At 43.8% G+C, this 19397-nt stretch overlaps 1 protein-coding gene across 4 annotated transcripts in view; it reads right to left on the reverse strand.

The window, feature by feature from the left end:
• Window positions 1-6209: 6209 nt before the first annotated feature.
• Window positions 6210-19397, reverse strand: part of mst1rb (macrophage stimulating 1 receptor b) — a 37839-nt gene continuing 24651 nt past the window's right edge. For 2 of the 4 annotated variants that reach the window (XM_054785074.1, XM_054785075.1), the window contains 2 exons: window positions 16872-17008; window positions 12906-16126 (listed from right to left, as the gene is read on the reverse strand). In XM_054785074.1, coding sequence (XP_054641049.1) covers window positions 15895-16126; window positions 16872-17008 — 369 coding nt within the window. In that variant the 3' untranslated portion in view covers window positions 12906-15894. Of the gene's footprint in view, window positions 6354-12905; window positions 16127-16871; window positions 17009-19397 lie in introns of those variants that run through there. The other 2 variants (XR_008572269.1, XR_008572268.1) reach the window with 2 other exon arrangements.

Raw genomic sequence — 19397 nt, forward strand, 5'->3', positions numbered from 1 at the left:
ACTCGCTATGGCACTCATTGGTGAGTTATTGATCATGAGTGAGCAGAGTGTGCTGAAAGACGGGCTGGTCCCTGGAGAGATGTTCAAGATTGATGCCCTCCTGGTGACGCGTAAATCATATGCATGTCAAATCAGGAGAAATGAGACACATGCTGCATGCAGTGATGAATGAGAGAAGAAATGCTGTAGATACTGTCTATGAAAGCATGAATAAAAAATGTCCGCATTAACAATATAATCCATGTGTCAGCACTGAGGAGTGGGTGCTCTAATTTGCATGTTTGAAACAGTGAGTTGATGGTGTTTGTGTCTGCCATCCTGTCACCGTTGCAGACACAATATGCTGAGTCATTATATGCTGTACAATACCAGACAGAAGACTTTGTCCAGAAGTTAGGAAACAAACTACTTCAGATCAGTGTGGGAGTTTCAGGAAAAATAAACACACCTTTGGATTGTAATCCCTAAAGGTGAGCTGCTTTGTAAACGTTAATGCTGCTGTAATATTCTGGCACTAAAGGCCACCATGCACACCCCGCTCTAAACAACACACTTGACTCCTGGCGGCTCTGTAATGGGTTTACATTCACCAGGTGGCCAGAAACTCAAAACAGAGTTAACGACACTGGGCCTCATTACTTTTAATATGGGCCATTCGGTCCCTGTACAATCAGAGCAGGAGCTTAGCAGTAGGTTGGATACAGTCTTGTGATTATTATCTTCGTGGATATCATTTTAAGTGCAGCCAAGGCTTGGAGACTGGTGACACATGGATGTCTTCTCTATACGCCATTGACACATGAACACGTGTCTTTCTCTTTGCTGAGTGTTCTAAAGATATAAAAACAACTAAAAAAAGACAGCTCATTACCGCACGTAATGGGAACCACTTATCTCGCTTGTAAAGCCAACGCTCCATTTACATACGGTGGTGTGTTTGCCCCCTTCCTGATTTCTTATGTTTTTGCATGTTTGTCACACTTAAGTGTTTCAGATCATCAAACAAATTTAAAAATGAGTCAGTGACAACACAACTGAACACAAAACGTGGTTTTTAAATGAAACTTTTTGTTATTAAGGGTGAAAAAAAATCCAAAGCTACATGGCCCTGTGGGGAAAAAGTGATGAATTGAGATCTATCAGTGTGGAAAAGGTTATAAAGCCATTTCTAAAGCTTTGGGACTCCAGCCAACCACAGTGAGAGCCATTATACACAAATGGCCAAAACATGGAACAGTGGTGAACCTTCCCAAGAGTGGCCGGCCAACCAAAATGACCCCAAGAGCGCAGCGACGACTCATCCGAGAGGTCACAAAAGACCCCACAACAACATCCAAAGAACTGCAGGCCTCACTCGCCTCAGTTAAGGTCAGTGTTCATGAGTCCACCATAAGAAAGACACTGGGCAAAAACGGCCTGCATGGCAGAGTTCCAAGACCAAAACCACTACCAAAAAGGTAACGCTGTATATTGGAGCTGCCGCCACTGCTGCTGTGTTTTTGTTTTCGTTCCACCTGCCTTTGCACATGCCTCGGCTGAATAAAAGACCCATTTACCTGCACTACGCCTCCTCCATCCTGTGCGAGAAGACACTCTTGACAGCAGGCAGACAATAAATGGCACATTCTTATTTGTAAATGGGGAGGATCTTTGGATGCCTGCAATGTAATATACATTATATCGCTTTTCCAGACGTCTCCCAGTGAAATCGTGATGGTTGGCATCTCTGTAGCTGTTGAAGAAAGAGGCTCTCTCCTAAATGTATCCTCCTAGATCCTAGGGTAGGGGTCGGCAACCCTTAGCAACAAAAGAGCCATTTGGGCTGTTTCCACCAAATAACACCCACTTGGAGCCACAAAGCCTATTTCAGCACTAAAATGAACACTAACACTACATACTGTATATACTGTAGTTTCCTTATGCCTATTGTCACGTTCCTTTTCTGTCTTCCTGTTCCTCCTGGCAGAGTGACGAGCCATACCTGTTGCCACCTGACAATCAGTCACGTTTCTTGAGCCTTCTTCATCAATTTTGGATCAACATTTGCAATAAAAGTTTCCATTAGTTCCAGTACCACTTTCCGTATCGTGCGAAAGGACGTTAACAAGCAAAATAGCTGGCCAGTATCACGGTCTCTCACCGAGTTGACTCACCAGAAAGCACTGCCCCGAGCACTTGACAGTGTCGTGACTATACAGAGAGGCATAAACCAGTCGGAGCCACGGCAGAAGAATAAAAAAGCCGCGGGTTGCCGACCCCTGTCCTAAGGCATTCTAATGAACTAGGCTTTATACACTATTGACCGAACATTTGGGGGAAAACACACAGACCCTGATGAAAATCAGGACGCATTTTAACCTTTGACACACTTGTAGTCCGTGTGTCTTCATTTGTAAACCTTTCAAGATTGCTGGCAAGAAACTGATCTGAAAACTGTTAAGAAAAGTATTAGTTTTTCATTGTGTTAGTCAGCAGCTAAATGGGGTGCTGCCGTAGTGATTCTGAGGCTTGCACATTTAGTAACTAATATACATGATTATGAAAATTAATTGAGCAATTTAAAACATGTATTCATTCCAAAATCCTACCAACACCCCAGCTACATTTTCATTTTATATATTAATTTCAGTTTTTGATTCATTTTTTATTTTTTTTTACATTAGCAATTTAATCATCCAATTTCCTGAAGCTCATTAACAAGATCAATAAAGCTATTACCAGGAGGTGGAATCTCCAATTGAACAGCTTTGCACATGCATCATACGGTCCCCGATTAGCTGCCATGATAATGTTGTTATTGTGCTAAATTGGTCGCTCTGTCACATTTCCGCTACCCCAAAAGATACAGTCTGCGGGGCAGAGTATAAAGAACATTCCATTAGAGCCACAAAGAACAGCTGATAACAAAGTGTAATGATCATCCGGCTCTATTCATACCCTTTCATTGTGTTGCATTAGCACAAATCAGTGGCATAATGTCAAAGAAGATGGACATTGCCACAAGTCAACACAATACGAGGCTCAAGCAAAGGGACTTGCACAAAGCTGCCGATAATTGGCCGCTGCCGCCAGCCTGGACTCTCCAACTATTGTCCCATTAGATGCTATTCTTGGTCATTCATTCCTGTATCGATGCACAGACAAAGCCTTCGCAGTTGGAAAAATGTTTAATGCAGAGAATATTTTATGCTGCTGCAGCTCTTACGTGTACAGTTTGCTGCTATATACTGTAAACCAACTGGGGGCTCTTTTGTCAAAACAGAATGTTGAACGGGAGATGGCAAAATATACTCAACAAAAGTTTTTGCTCCCAATTTTCATGAGCTTAACTAAAAAATGTCAAACTTTTCCAACGTACACAAAAGGCCAATCTATCTCAAATATTGTTCACAAATGTGTCTAAATCTGTGTTAGCAAGCATTCTTAATTCAGAACTCATCCACTTCACTGATGACAGCATGGCCATTGCACAGCTGTGCCTTAGGCTGGCCACAATCAAAGGCCACTCCAAAATGCACAGCTTAACTGTATTGGTGCGTGACCAGCAGACTCAGCGGACGCCCACTGAGCATGTTTGGGATGCTTTGCATCGGCATATACGGTCATAGAGGTTTATCGCCATTAATTGGTTCCAGACCTGACTGTGATAAGTGAACTTCCGCAAAGCATAATAATCCTACTTATGACCGTCTAAATACAGTTTTTAACATTATTAGAGCCCTAACACTAACCTAACCCTCTAACCCTAAGCTCTCTATCGTCACCTTTACACTCCTATTACCCAATATAGTCAACATAATAGAAAATAAGACAGAAATTAGACATAAAATAGACTCATGCATGTTAGGAGTTTCTTGGTGTTTTATTACTTCTGTTTTTTCTCAGTACATAACAGTACAGTAACATGACTGACACCTGGTGACCACTGTAGAATTCTACATATTACAACTTGTCTTTCAATGCATTTTCTGAAAGCCTTGTATTTGTATTTTAGTTAATTTAGCCATTTTTGTGCTTGAAAATGCTTAGTTTAGATCAAAAAATGTTAAATTATCTTTAATTTGCTTTAATTCGCTTTTTAAAGCTTGTGAAATCGAAGCGCAATGTGGCGAGGGACGACATTATAGCTTGGCTTGTGAAAAACGGGAGCCAAAACAATATTTTTGTCGAGTCTATTTTGAATCAAGCTGCATCACCTTGTGCACTGTAACCAAAGGGCATCATGATTAAATGGCGTAGTAACGAATGCAAATCATTTGCATGGTTGAACTTGCGCTGACCCTGGAAATAGATGTGAATAAGATGAACAGGAAGAGATGCTGGAGGACAGCAGAACCTGGAATGATCTTGAAGTTGTACAAGCATGAGTGATTATCCAAACTTTATTGTGCGTAGTCTGTAAATACACAAGATGAGGAGCTTTCCTTTGCAGCTTCCAAGATAAGACTAAAAAAAAGAATCGGGCCAAGTATCATTAATTTGATATATTCCAAGTGCTGTGATGTATGATGTTTATTTGGCTCCAGGAATATTTACGCTAGTCTTTTTTAGCATTCCTCTCCTTAAACCTTTTTGGGGCGGCTCATATCAGTTTTGATGAGCTATGAATAAGAAGCAGTGCCCAAACCGCGCATACATTTTCTGCGTCAAATTACCTTCCAAAAATGCTTTTAATACGAGCATAACATAAATGTTCATGCGGCGTGTCAGTGTCACTTCTGGCCACAGTTCCGTTTTCTACAAACGCAGTGAACTCTCATTATCCTCACCTTGGTTATACCAAAGAGTACCTGCACTAACCTCATACAACATCTTCCTTATCAATATTCCTCCAGGTATCGTTGTCATCGAAGGACAGCAGTAATGACGTGTTGAATTTTACATGAAGGCCATGACTTCTCATCAATATTTGATGACCTAAGGACAGTAAATGTTTTGTTTGAAGATTTGAATGCATGTAGCCTACTGGACCCAGCCAATGAAAACATGTTTAGTAACGCGAGTATCTGTCTATTTTCTTGTCCTTGTTATCTGGAAAAGGTTGGCGTGCCATCTCCGGGTGAGGGATGAGATCTTGCTCCAAGTGGGGAAGATTAAGTACCTCCGGGTTGTTCACGAGTGAGGGAAGGATGGAACACGAGGTGGACAGGCGGATCGGTGCGGCGTCTGCAGTGATGCAGACTCTGCATCGGTCCGTTGTGGTGAAGAGGGAGCTGAACCCAAAGGCAAAGTTCTCAATTTAGCAGTGGATCTACGTTCCTACCCTCACCTGTGGTCATGAGCTTTGGGTAGTGACGGGAAGGACAAGATGGCGGATACAAGCAGCCGAAATGAGTTTTCTCCGTAGGGTGGCTGGGCCCTCCCTTAGAGATAAGGTGAGAAGCACTGTCATCCGGGAGAAATTCGGAGTGGAACCGCTGCTCCTCCGCATTGAGAGGAGCCAGATGAGGTGGCTCGGGCATCTGGTCAGGATGCCTCCAGGACGCCTCCCTTTTTCACGTAAAGTGAAAAACACGCTAACCGGAGCGTACCCTAACTGGGGTTGAACAAAGACATCGACGGCTCTTGATAATAGAAAGAAGAAATGTCATTCTAATTCATTATTATTGTACTTATTTACTATTATTTATAGTAATTCTAAATTCACTTTGTACTCTGCAAGGTATTTTGTTGCCCACCACACTGGGAAGCAGAACAGACACGTGCATGCATACAAGGACCGATGTCAGAGTGACAGGGCATGCATGGTGACTGCGCCCCTGAACTGGTTGCAATGTATTTCGTCCGAAGCGGGACTTGAAGCGGGACCCTGTGGTTCAGATAGTCCCTGTGGACGGCGCTACTGTGTCTCAGTATATCCTCATTGGAATACAACCATTTCAAAACATTTCAAGACTTGGTACTTCCTTGCTGGTGCTCTTAGCGTACTAAGAGTGTACGCTCCATATTTTTAGACCTTGACCTTTTTGAGTGCCTTTGCAGGCAAACATTTGAAGTTTTGCCTGCCTTCGGCTCCTGGCTGCTTCCCTGCTTGTGTGTCCGTCTGCCTGAGCCTCTGCAACAGCGACATCCAAGGTTTGTTTCTACCTTTTCCACAGAGAGAGAAGATGCACTGCTGTCTTCCCAGATTGTAAAAGCTCCAGCATCAAGGTTACAAAAACAAGTTTGTATGAGGGTAAGACAACAGCGACAAGCTGTTGTATCACAGAAAGCACAATAAAGGTGCAATCATCTCACCTCAAAACCTTTCCATCCATTTTCTTGCACTTATCCTGTTGAGGGTTGCAGGTGAGCCGGTCCCAGTTGGCTGTGGGTGTAAAGGAGACCACAGTACACTTGAACCTATCACCTGTCTAATAAAATATGACATAGAAAAACACATTGATGGTCATTAAGTCAATCATTTGCAATAATGTATAATTGACACAAAAAAAAAAATTCATTGTTTGTACTTGTGGATGAAGTTTGGGCAAACAAGCAAAGTTTGTAGAGCGCCCCCCCCCACCACCACCACCACCACCACGCTCACCCCCCGGTTTCTTCCTTCACCACCTTTAAAACTAGACACAGTATGTCCTGACCTCGCACTCTACCAACTGGACCTGCATGACGTTGTCAAATCAATAGCTTTTAACATCATTGTGGTTACAAGTTTGCGCTGTGGACTCGTGCGCGTTGTCTCCTCTCTGCTGTCAACAACTGAGAAACGAAAAGATGGATTTTTCTTCTCACTGTAAAACAAGAGTAGGGAAGTTGTTTGAATTATTAATGGTCCCCATTAAAGATGCAGGTCAGATCTCTCAAGAATGTGTTTGCGTGCACGTATGTGTGTGTGTGTGTGTGTGTGTGTGTGTGTGTGTGTGTTAAACAGCAGCTTCTTTGAAATGGAGTCAGTACCACAGGTCATGCAGAGTTATTTATACTGGGTCCCAAGTACACACAAACGTAAACCTCATCACCAGTAACAACCAATGATGTATTTTCAAATCACGGCATTATTAATCATCTATAAAAGCCACATGCAACATGAGCTGTGTTGCTCAGATAGGTGACATGCATGCCTGTCATCCGTGCAGCCAGCAGAGGATCATTATCCACCCGGTTACTGCAGGTGTGAATGCATCAACGGCTATCTGCATATTCAGTGGATACCTGCTTTTGGCAGGGGGTTACATTCGGGACCACCAGCGAATGGCAAAAATCAGGAGGCAGGAGTAAAAATGTCTGTTTCCGACACTGTCAACCCCTCCTGCTACAGTAGCTTGTGTTAGTTACGGCATAGAAAACTTGTTGATGATCTTCTACTGTACGTGTGGTTTTGAACATGAATAGAGCCCTCAAGACATGAAAGAACACCCACAAAGTCACCTTTACAAGCGTATTGCCCAATGCTGTAGATATTATCAGAGAAAACAAGACATTAGAGTCTAGTGCCTGTCTCATGTCCAACAATTACTGACACCTAGTGGCTAATGTAGAATACAGTACTGTATTCACAACTCAATTTAGTTAGTTCATTTAGCCATTTTTATGCTTGAAAATGCTTAATTTAGGCCAAGAATTGGTACAATTTGCTCAAATATGCATTTTTTTTTTACCAATAACAGGCTGTATTCAACCACAAAACAGCAGTGATTTATGAACTCATTTTTGAAAAACCACAAGAGAGTGTGGTGGGAGTGATGTTCAAAGCGCGGTGTAGCGAGGGACAACTGTATACACTAAGGCCCCAACTTACGAACACAATTGGTTCCAGACGACCGTTCTTATGTCGAATTGTTCTTAAGTTGTTGTTGTTGGTCCCATTAGCAGTGTCACAGTGCTGGTCAAGCATGTACAGTATAAATATGGACTTATAAGGCAAAACACATGAAAATATAGACTAGTCGGCGTGTGTTCGTATCTCCCAAAGTTCGCACGTCGGATGTTCGTTAGTAGGGGATTTAGTGTATAAGTTTCACTTTTGCGTCTCAACTCGCAACAAGGTGATGAAAAAGCTGGTGTTGATGAAAAAACATTATCAGTGAAGCACAAAGACAAAGCGTGGGCTTCTTTTAACCAGTGACGTGCGGTCAGGGGAGGCAGAGCTTCACGTGTCATTGAACTGTATTACAAATGCATTTTCAATGTATGTTCAGATTTTTTTTGCAGACCTTCAGCGTTTAAGCCCCGGTCACACCACCCGAACTTTACTGTAGCGTCCCTGGAGCAGCGAAAAAAATTCATCACCGCTCGTAACCATTCACCGCCGTTTAGCAGACGTTGGCCCCCGTTAAGGCAACGCCGTATACGCTCGGCCACCGCGGATGGTCCCTCCTACCGCTCCGAAAGTTTTGAGCTGCACAAAATATTGCGAGTGGTGAGGAGCGGGCAATTTTCCGCCACGGCAAAGTTCATCATTGCTCCAACAACACCCAGTCAAAGTTAGGCGCCGCTAGACGCAAGTTCGTGGACGCTTGGGTCCGCTAGGCAGAATTTGGCTATAAATACGGGGAAAAATGGACCAGGAGCCCATTTGGAATAGCCGTTGAGTTCAGACCTCAGTTATATCGAATTTGCTCAAAGTTACAGTAAAACTGTACTACCATGGATGCTGAGAGATTTGCTATGATTGGTGCACTAGTACAGCAGCAGAATCAGAACCTCCTCAGATTGCAACAAGCTGTTGACAGAAGGAGAAGAGAGAGAAGAAGGAGAGACAGAGTTGTGTGGGTCAGACAGTGGGTACTGAGAAGGCCTGAACATGGACTGTATGACAAGCTGATGGTGGAGCTGAAGAATGAGGATCCACGAGCCTTCCAGCACTTCATGAGGATGCCACCAGCCCGCATGCGCAGAACGCCGCTCTATCAACGCTCGCGTCACCGATAAACCAACGTTCGTTATCGTTAAACCAACACTAAAACAACGCCGGCTTCAGCGTTGCTCTGCTAGGACAACACCCGTGTTTTAGATTTTTTTTCCCATTTTGTGCGCGGATACGAGCCATGATGAATTTTTTCACTGCTCCAGGGACGCTACAGCAAAGTTCGGGCGGTGTGACCGGGCCTTTACAGGGGAGGTTTGCATCTGAGTGTGAAGCTTCCAGGATGAGACTCAGCACCTCCAAATCCAAGGCCATGGTTCTCAGTCGGAAAAGGGTGGATTGCTCCCTCCGGGTTGGGAATGAGGTCCTGCCCCAGGTGGAGGAGTTCAAGTATCTCGGGGTCTCGTTCACCAGTGAGCGAAGGTTGGAACGTGAGGTCGACAGGCGGATCGGCGCAGCGTCTGCGGTAATGCGGTCGCTGTACACGACCGTCGTGAGCTGAGCTAGAACGCAAAGCTCTGCCTATACCACCTCATTTTGATCGTGGCGCCTGTCAGTTTCTGTTTGTCAGCATGTCGCCAATAATCTCACGTTGCAGAAGCATTTATGACACACTATGGCTTTCTACAGCCTGCGTGATGTCTTTACTATCAGTGTGACGTCATTATTCTTGCTAATTGAACAATAAAATACAAAGAAATAATCATACTGGAGGCGCTGCTGTACACGCCTCATCCTGAGGGGCATGCATGACCTGGAAGGTGCTAGTCACTGCCGTCCTTCCATAGAAAGGAAAAGCAGGCGTTTAGGGGTTATTGGCAGCTGCCCTCCAGCAAGTCAAATGCAATATATTGAATGGATGAATGAATTTGACTGCCATGATGGAGGATTATATACCTTAGATCACCAGAAGGTGATCAGACTTTTACAACAAAGTATCAGAAGCTTTCTTGAAGAAGGATACGACGCATGTGCTTCATATACACAAAAAAAAGGTAAGAACACAAAAGCCACACTTGCCGGATTATTACCAATTTATGGTGTGCAGTTGGGATGACTCGAGAAGGCGTTTGGCCTCTCATCCGAGCGGGCTTCATCAGTTCATTCTCAAAGACTCACAAACATTCGGAGGCTGTTTCTGTTCTAACTGATTCTTAGGGAACAATTGTGACCCGCCTCCCTTTGGAGGCATCAACCAGACGTTGTTTCCCTGTCTATAAACTTAAGAGAGTACGTTTACACTGGCTAATCCCAGCAGCGATGCTCCGCTGATGAGGCTGCCATGAAAAACACACACAGTAGCGTACAATAGCATGCAGACATAAACTGCTACGGCCTCATTACTGTGAATTGTAAGAGAGCTTGCACACTGGCAGGAGAAAAGAGGGAACATTGTGGATAAGATACGACATCAAAGGTCCTCCACTATACAGTAGGACCTTATGGTGAACCCAGCTCAGGAGAAAAGCTTTGAGATGCTCACACAGCCGAGTGCAGCAGTCATCATGAGTTCCGTGCTTTTTATTGCCCCCAGATAACATAGCAAAGGGAAGAACGCAGAAGGATCTGTGGGCTCTGCCGTGCAAAATGATGCCTTGCACATTTCGATTTTGACATCTACATCAGGCTCGCTCTTTCTCTAAATCAAAGGGCCCCACCGCACTCATGGCAGGATTAAAAAAGAAACGATATGATGTTTATTTCCTTCTTCTTTGCCGTGGGAGATGTGTGCTCCTTGTTGCGGGGTGCGCTTCGCACAGGGACTCAGTTGATGCCATGCAGGGGGGATTGATTGTTGACAATGATTGTTTCATCTGCTCTTTTAAGTGGGGATGTAGTAGTTGGCTTCTGACAACTCCTCAGGGCAAAACAAATGGGTGAGATGGAAAAAAGGAAGGCATGCCTAATCAGTGTTTTGTGCTTTAGGTTCATTATTAATTCTGTATGCCAGGGGGGTCCAAAGTTTTACATTTAAAAAAATCAAAGGGCCACTTTGGTATTTTTGTATACAATACCAGTGAAGAGTTTTAGAGCACTCCAATTTCTGTGGAGGAAAAAGCTACATTTTTAAGTGTCCACTGTTAATTTCCTTTTTTCCTGCCATTTTTGTAGCAACAAATGACTTTCTCCAATACCATGCTGGTCAACTGATGCACACGAGGGTATAGTACCACACTGTGTTTTTATGCAGACAGAGGAGGCAGTTAGTCCTCCTGTAGGAATGAGTTGCACGAAACTGCCAAGGCTTGATCAACCTCCATTTCTGCACAACAGCTTGAAATTGTTGAACCATTTTGTGGTCCCTGAAACAGAATCATTCTGAAATAGTATTGTATTGTATTGTATTGTATTGTACTTTATTAATCCCACAGCAGGGAAATTGACTTGTTACAGCAGCAAGCAAGATACGCAAGTAAAGAGAACAGTGTAAAGAATACATCGTGACTACAACATGGTTCAGGTGGTGCAGGTGTTGTAGAGCCTGACAGCAGTCGGTATGAAGGACCTGTGGAACCTCTCCTTCTTACACCGTGGGTGTAACAGTCTGCTGCTGAAGGAGATGCTAAGGGAACCCACAGTGTCATGTAGCGGGTGAGAGGTGTTGTCCATGATGGATGTCAGCTTAGCCAACATCCTTCTCTCCCCCACTTCCTCCACGGAGTCCAGAGGACCGTCCAGGACAGAGCTCGCTCTCCTGATCCCCCTCTCCAGCAGCCCACAGCATAGAAGATGGCTGAGGCCACCACAGAGTCATAAAAGGTCCGTAAAAGAGTCCTGCACACACCAAAGGACCTCAGTCTCCTCAGCAGGTGGAGGCGACTCTGGCCCTTCTTGTAGAGGGCGTGGGTGTTGACGGACCAGTCCAGTTTGTTGTTAAGGTGAACACCCAGGAATTTGTAGCTGTCTACCAACTCTATGTCCGCTCCCTGGATGTTCACCGGTGTAAAGTGAGATGTTTTCCTCTGGAAGTTAATGATCATCTCCTTTGTCTTGCTGGTGTTGAGTTGCAGCTGGTTAAGCTCACTCCAGCTGACAAAGTCCCTGATGACCGTCCTGTATTCCAGATCATTCCCCTCTGAAACACAACCAACGATGGCTGTGTCGTCGGAGAACTTCTGGATGTGACACTGTCTGGAGTTGTGTGTGAAGTCCGAGGTGTAGAGGGTGAAGAGGAAAGGGGAGAGCACCGTACCCTGAGGGGCACCTGTGCTGCAGAGTACCATGTCAGACACACAGTGACGGAGGCTCACATACTGTGGTCTGTTGGTGAGGTAGTCTATAACCCATGCAGTCAGGTGTTGGTCTACTCCCACACTCTCCATCTTCAGTCTGAGTAGTGACAGCTGGATGGTGTTAAAGGCACTGGAGAAGTAAAAAAACATGACCCTCACAGCGTTCCCGCTGTCCTCCAGGTGTAGCGGTGATCTGTGCAGCAGGTAGATCACTGCGTCGTCCACTCCGATTCCAGGCCGATAAGCAAACTGCAGGGGGTCCAGCTGAGTGCTCACCAGGGGTCGCAGGTGCTGCAGGATAATCCTCTCCATGGTCTTCATCAGGTGAGAGGTCAAGGCAACAGGCCTGAAGTGGTTAGGCTCCTTGGGACGCGGTGTCTTTGGTATCGGGACCACACAGGAGGTCTTCCACAGGGCCGGGACTTTCTCCAGGCTCAGGCTGAGATTGAACAAGTGCCTGAGAACTCCACAGAGCTCGTCAGCACAGTCCTTGAGGATTCTAGGGCTGATGCCGTCCGGTCCCGGGGCCTTCCTTGCCTTGATCTTCTTTAGTTGACTCCTCACCTGATCATCAGTTATGGAGAGGGGGGTAGACGATGGCTGGGATGGGGATGTGGGGCTGAAGAGTGGTGAGAGTCTCAGGGGGGGTTGAGAGGGGAGTGGTGATACACATTGTCACTTTTGGCCAACCTTTCTTTTTTTTAACCTCTGGCACTTCACCACTTACCTTTGTACCACGTCAGGCTATTCACTGGACTTACATTTCAATAAATAACTGGAAAAATTGGGTTGTTCTACAACTTTTGACCGGTAGTGTATATTTTTTTATTTTGTAAAAAGGCCTTTAAAAACAAAGTTATATTTATGTAAAGACAAAAATGTGTGTTATTATTAATTACAGTAGTGTCAACATTTCAACCTTTTGTCTTACAGTGTGCCACTTTGCTCTACTTTCCACTTTTTTGCAGTTTTGAGTGCCATGAGCCCATTAAAAAATGGCCCCCAAGCTGCACTTCGGACACCCCTACCGTAGGCAGCATCTGCATAGCTTATTGGCTGATTTAAAGAGATGAAGAGTCATAAACCAGGCCCTATTGTGTTGCTACGCTACCACAAATCCAACACGCAGCAAACATTAGACGGAACCTTCAAAGTATGTACTTACCTTAACGCGATGCTGACATCTAGCGGTGACTAAACACTAAACGTGTCATATTCACATGCACAAAGCGTCCTCATATCACATCATTACAAAATTATAAAGAAATAAATATTTGTATTTATTACACTATCTCAAAGACATTGGGTCCATACAGGCAACATTAGATTTAGCTTTTGTTTTGTGTACTCCAAAACATACAGAACAATTAATGGAAGCAGAAGAATTAAAACAAATGTGTGACGGTCATACCAAGACATAAACAGAGGCTCTAAAAAGGCACTGTACTGTAGAAAAGCAATTAAGGACGCCTGCCATGTGATACTTCGTTGCTATGCTATTTGTGAGGTACTGTTTTCCACTCCTCAATACTGCTGCAAATTGGGGTACGGGGTAGACTATAGATTGCAACATTATATACACCTGCCAGAGGTTATACAAGCTTTGTAATGAACACATCGCCTTCAAAAACACGTCGTTTGTAGTTTAATACATTGCATACTTTTTAATGTTGTGAAAAGACTAAACAAGTTTTAAACGGAGTATTGTGTTAGTTTGTTTTTTTTCTACAACGTGCCGAACATTCCAGTCTCATCGGGAAACTCGCGTATTTTGCACTTCTTTCTCAGCGTTTCCCGTATTTTAACATTCAAGAAGAAAAACATTCCTCTCCGATTCTGCCGGATTATAACAACTTCCGGCCCGCTCGGCAACACTCGGCCAACATCGGCGTAGTACATCCTGTAACCAAGAAAGTCAAGCATTCAAAATAACAGAATCACGCTAGAATAATAACAGCACCACAGTAAAGCAGCATTAAAAAAAAGTTTCTTGCGGTGGTGGAGGTCTAAACAAATTAATTTCCCTTATTTTCCGGAACATGTCCCTGATTATATCATGCAAATGTTGACAGGTATAGTGTAAAGAGGTCGATAAAAAACGAGCCGCGCTTACGTCAAACAGAAATAACCAACACTTGCGCGCCACTAGCCACCCCGTAGCTCCGCCACTGCTTTTGGAGCGTCTATCAGAGCAATTAATAGCTGCGCCATGTGCCTAGGACATGTTTTCAATGCATAGTTTGTGGATTCTGCTCACCATCATGGCGGCCAAACCCGCGCAGGGCATAATACGGAAGTGGATGTCGATCGGCACTCCTGTTTTAACTCTGCTACTACAGAGAGCTTCTAATATTAACAGATTTATGTGCTGATTCACGCTTCAGAATTGACAACATAGTGATAAAACCTGACCGACCAAAGTAATCATGCAACACTTTACATACCCCTTGATAGCTCCTCAACACTGCAAGTTGTGTGCTGCAGTGAAAAGCGTCCAAGCGGAAACGGAGGTTAGGCTGAACTAATGTTCTGCACCCCAGAACCGCGTTTGCCAAAACTGTCCCGCAGCCATGGGGGTGGCCGGAGAGTGACAACGGTGGCCACGGCCACCCCGTAGCTCCGCCACTGACCACAATAGTCACTGTTAAACTAAGGCAGAATTTTTGATACGGATCTTGTATTGAATAAAATCTGACTGCAGGTGCACCTCATGTTGGGGCAAGTACACGTATGATAAGGTGGTACATTTACAAAAACAGTTATTAGACCATGTGTATTGCAGCTGCTCAGAACAACATATCGTAATCTGCTGTGTAAAAAGCCTCACTGCAATTTAGCTGCTGTCAATTTGAAGCAGCGTCACATTTACTGTAACATCTAAATATAAGATGTTGTCCACACAAATATTGTCCAAACAATATTTGGTTACGATGGAGTATTAGGGTCGCATTGGAAAAAAAAATTAAATAATCTGAGATTTCGAGAATAAAGCCGTAAATTTATGAAAATAAATTCTTACATTTACGAGAATAATGTTGTCATATAACTTTTTTTCTCGTAAATTTTACAACTCTATTCTCTTAAATGTATGACTTTTTTTCATAAATTTACAACTTTATTTTCGGAAACATACAACTTTTATTATCATAAATGTACGACTTTATTCTCTTAACTTTACAACTTTATTCTTGTAAATGTATGACTTTGTCTCCTATAATATAATATTCCGACTTTTTTTCTTGTAAATTTTACAACTTTTCTTCTCAGAAATTTTAGGACTTTATTCTCATAAAGTCACGACTTTTTCTCGTAAATTTGACAACTTTCTTCCTTGCAAATTTTATGACTTTATTCTCGTAATGTTACAACTTTTTTCCTTGTAAATTCAAACATTTATTATCATAAATTTACAACTTTATTCTCGTAAATGTACTGCTTTTTTCTCATGAATTCCAGACTTTATTTTCATAATATTATGACTTTTTTTCTCATACATTTGTTTTTATTTTTTCCTCGTAAGTTTACGACTATTTTCGTAAGTTTACGACTTTATTCTCGAAAGCTCAGTTTTTAGTTTTTTTTTTAATGGGGCGCTAACACTCCATCGTAGTTTGTCAGATATGACTAAAAATGCTAAAAATAAGAACACTTTGAAGACATGACTTGCTACTGTTTAAAAGTTGAGTTTGGAGGTCCACAGCTGCAGCAGCTATTCAATGACACTTTTTCACCCTAGGTGCTATGAAAGCATTTCACAGCGCCGTGCACGCGCACATTGACGTGCATGACCCGGCAGAGTTTGCTGTGCTGTTGTGCTTGGTGCTGATGCCAGTTAGCTCCATTTGAAGTAACGGGTCAGGAGGAGACGGAGCCAGAGTCTTCAGCATCAGTTGAGTCATATTCATCAGCGGATTCAGTGAGAGCTGGGTAGGGGCGTGGCTGGTCCAGGTTTACATAAGTGACATCCAGACTGATGTAGTGTTCCCCCTCGAGGCTCGATAGGATAGTGGTGACGGCCGACGCCAGCGTAGCAAAATTCGGCCGCAACTCTGGATCAGGGTCCCAGCACTCCAGCATAATGCTATACCTGGAAAGAGATGGACTGTCTGAGTCTTTCAGTAGCATCAGTTGGCAAGTCAGCTACAAATAATACATTCATTCAAACCTTTGTGGAATCTGCCCCTAGACGGGGGTGTCAAACTCGTTTTCACTGAAGGCCACATCGCTTAGCTTATCTTATGGTAGCTGCCCAAATGCAGATTCAAACCCAGATATTGCCGCTCTCCTGACTGTGTTGCCAACATGCTAACCACCAGGCCACCCTGCAGCCCAGCGCCCTTTAACTGAAGTCGGACGTGAAACAAGATGCAAAGTAGAAATGGCTGATGTATTGCAATCCAATGGGATTTGTCATTAGAATATTTTCTAAAACAGCACAAACAAGTTTAATGGTAACATTTCCCAAGTGTGTGTGTGTGTGTGTGTGTGTGTGTGTGTGTGTGCTTGTGGTGTAAACATTAACTCCAACACATCGCCTCTCACTGTGCTGAAATACCAAGTGGTGGACAATTTACAGATTTCGCATTGCTGAGTCATCATGTGCACATCTTGCCAGAATTCTTTTCAACACCATCCTTCAGGAATTCATAATCACCAGTTATACTGGAAACCAAACAGTATTCATACTCGTCCAGTGGTTATACTGTGTGAAGTTCCAAACCTACAAACCTTAACCCTGCACTACACTGCAAGTATATAACCCAGACAAAGTCAGGAATCAACCGCAGAGTGATTCAGCAAAGCGATATGATGCTTTAAATGGTAACACTTACAAAGGGTCAGGGCAGTACTGAGGCTGGGGAAGCCTTCTGCCCTTCAGTAAGTAGTGTGTTATGTCATACGGGTCCACCTCTGGGTAAGGGCTCGCTCCTCTGGTCAGCATCTCCCACATGAGCACACCAAAGGACCACTGCAAGGAGGAATCAAGGACACAGCAAGAATCAGTACATAACGTACCAGCAGGATGACAAACCACAGAGTCATTGTATTGCTGAGGTATATCTTGGAATAAAGGGGGTAAATACACTAGTGCCGAGTGTTATCATTTTATTCAACATCCATCACTCACAATGAAGTCCCATCACTGCCTGGATTGATGCTGCGTAGCTCATTAAAATAAAGAGTGAAAGAAAAACCCGGGGGAGAACCTCTAGGAGCAGTGTAGCAACATGTCCTGCTCTCTTCGGTTGACAACAGGGATGCTCTCATCAGGGTTTTATGCTGAGGATTCCGATACCGATCACCCAGGAGTGAAATCGGTCGATACCAGAGGATGAGACGCCTTCTTTAACTTCCACCGCTGAGAAAGGCTGCTGTCGCCCGATGGTTTCCATTATTCTTTTGGGTTATCAGCTTAGCCGTCCGACTGTCGCACACAAACGGGCGAGTGGCTGCGTTAGCTCACGTTTAAGATGAGCTGACGCGAGCCCCCCAAAACTCGCCATACTCCATCAAGTTGTTCTTCAAATGCCGTGTGAAAGCTTTTTACCCCCGCATTAAAGCTTTCGTGGCGCGTGTCAGCAGGTAGGCTCCACACGGCAGACATGGTTGCTTTTGTTTTGAGAGAAAGACGTTAGTTACGGCAAGACGCTACACTGCACAAAAGGGTCGCTGTGCACTGCAATAGCGCTAGCCGCAGGTGATCGGCTTTTGTGATCGGCGTTGAAAGACATTTATCGGCGTATGCCGATCACACGGCATGTTTATGGAAATCCAGTCGGAGCACCCGTAATTGAGAATGTTGAAAAATGCCACTTAAGACTTATCCAGTGTTTTATTCTTCGTTAACATATTGTGGATCACAGGTTTTCAAAGTGCAGCACAGTGAGGCTCTCCCGACTCCCTGGAAAACCGATCTGGTGGTGTTTTCCTTTGACTCATTCACTGTAGGAAGTCATATTCAATGTTTTGCTTGATCCACACCTGAAGTAGCATGTTGGAAAATGATGTTTTTTTTTAATGTTTTTATTCTGTGCTTTTTTTCTTAAGCTGCTGTGCCTCCCCTAAAGTCTTCGGCGTCGCCCAGGGGGCCTGCATAATGTCGCTTAGGGTGTCCAAAGCGTGTCCCCACAGTGTGGAAATAAAATTACAGCATAAAAAAACTGTAAAAAAAAAAAAATAGAGCAAAAGCTGTCACGTTCCGAGGTGACATCCCTATTTTGTAGTTTTGTTCTGGTTGTTCCTTCAGCAGGCCGGAGGTGGGAGGACTGGGCACACCTGAGGCAGGTGGCCCTTGCTGGTTCTTTGTTTAGGACTCCTACGTCTTGCTGGTTTAGTACCCTTGCGTCTTCGGTTAGCCTGGCTGCTTCCTTGCCATCCAGCCAGCCCATTTGCTAGTTTGGTGACCTGTTCTTCCATGGTGGTATTCTCAACTTCTTTTATGCCTACACCATCGCCTTGTGTTTATGGAACAATATTTTGCACTTTTCTTGATTAAAAGACTCAAACTGCTCCACGAGCTTCCTGTCTCTTGCACGTGCGTGCACGTACGTACACTCCTTTACATGCCAAACACAAAAGCAGTCTCGAAGAAGCGAACGACAATTTGCAGTCATTTGCACATCCAATGAAAGCTAACATGAGAAGCTAAATTTTCACTATCAGTAGCTGACAGCAAACATAATTAAAGCGCACGGGTGTGTTACGTGGGGCGTGGCTTGCAATGTCGGACCAGGAAGAGGGCGTATAATCCTTTCAGCACATTCTAAAGTTAGCACCCCCGTGCAGAACCCAACCAAGGCAGACAGCTTTAACTCATTCAATAGCAAAGACGTATTTATACGTCATGTACATACGCAAGTGCACAACAAAAGAGGTCGCGTTTAAAAAAAAAAAAACGGCCACAAGGTGGCAGAAGTGCATTTGATAAGAGCTCGGCGTGGATCTTTTCCGTTTATTAAAGCAGCTACTACACATTGTAGGGAAATTGTAATGCATGCGCACGCACACGCATGCGCACGCACACTTTAGTTCCCAATGTGAAAATTGTAAATAGTTGATGGTGTTACGTTTGTAAATAAATTCTTATTTTGATGTAAAACAAGCCTTTTTTGTGTTGCTCATGTTGTGGTATTGTTGTTCAGATATTTGAGCTGTCATGAAAGCAAAAAATATTTGGGTCAAAGTGAAAGTTATGCCTGAAATGTATCTTTTCTCTCTTTTTTAGTTGGGAAGCGATATTTTCCTGAAACTTACCAATGTTCTACTGCTGATTACTAAAAGTAGATAGAAACAAACCATAGAACACAATATTGAATGAGTTAATATAGAGTAGAATGAGTTAATATAGAGTTGTTTTG

The sequence above is a fragment of the Dunckerocampus dactyliophorus genome, chromosome 8 (genome assembly GCF_027744805.1).
Source record: "Dunckerocampus dactyliophorus isolate RoL2022-P2 chromosome 8, RoL_Ddac_1.1, whole genome shotgun sequence".
NCBI lineage: Eukaryota > Metazoa > Chordata > Actinopteri > Syngnathiformes > Syngnathidae > Dunckerocampus > Dunckerocampus dactyliophorus.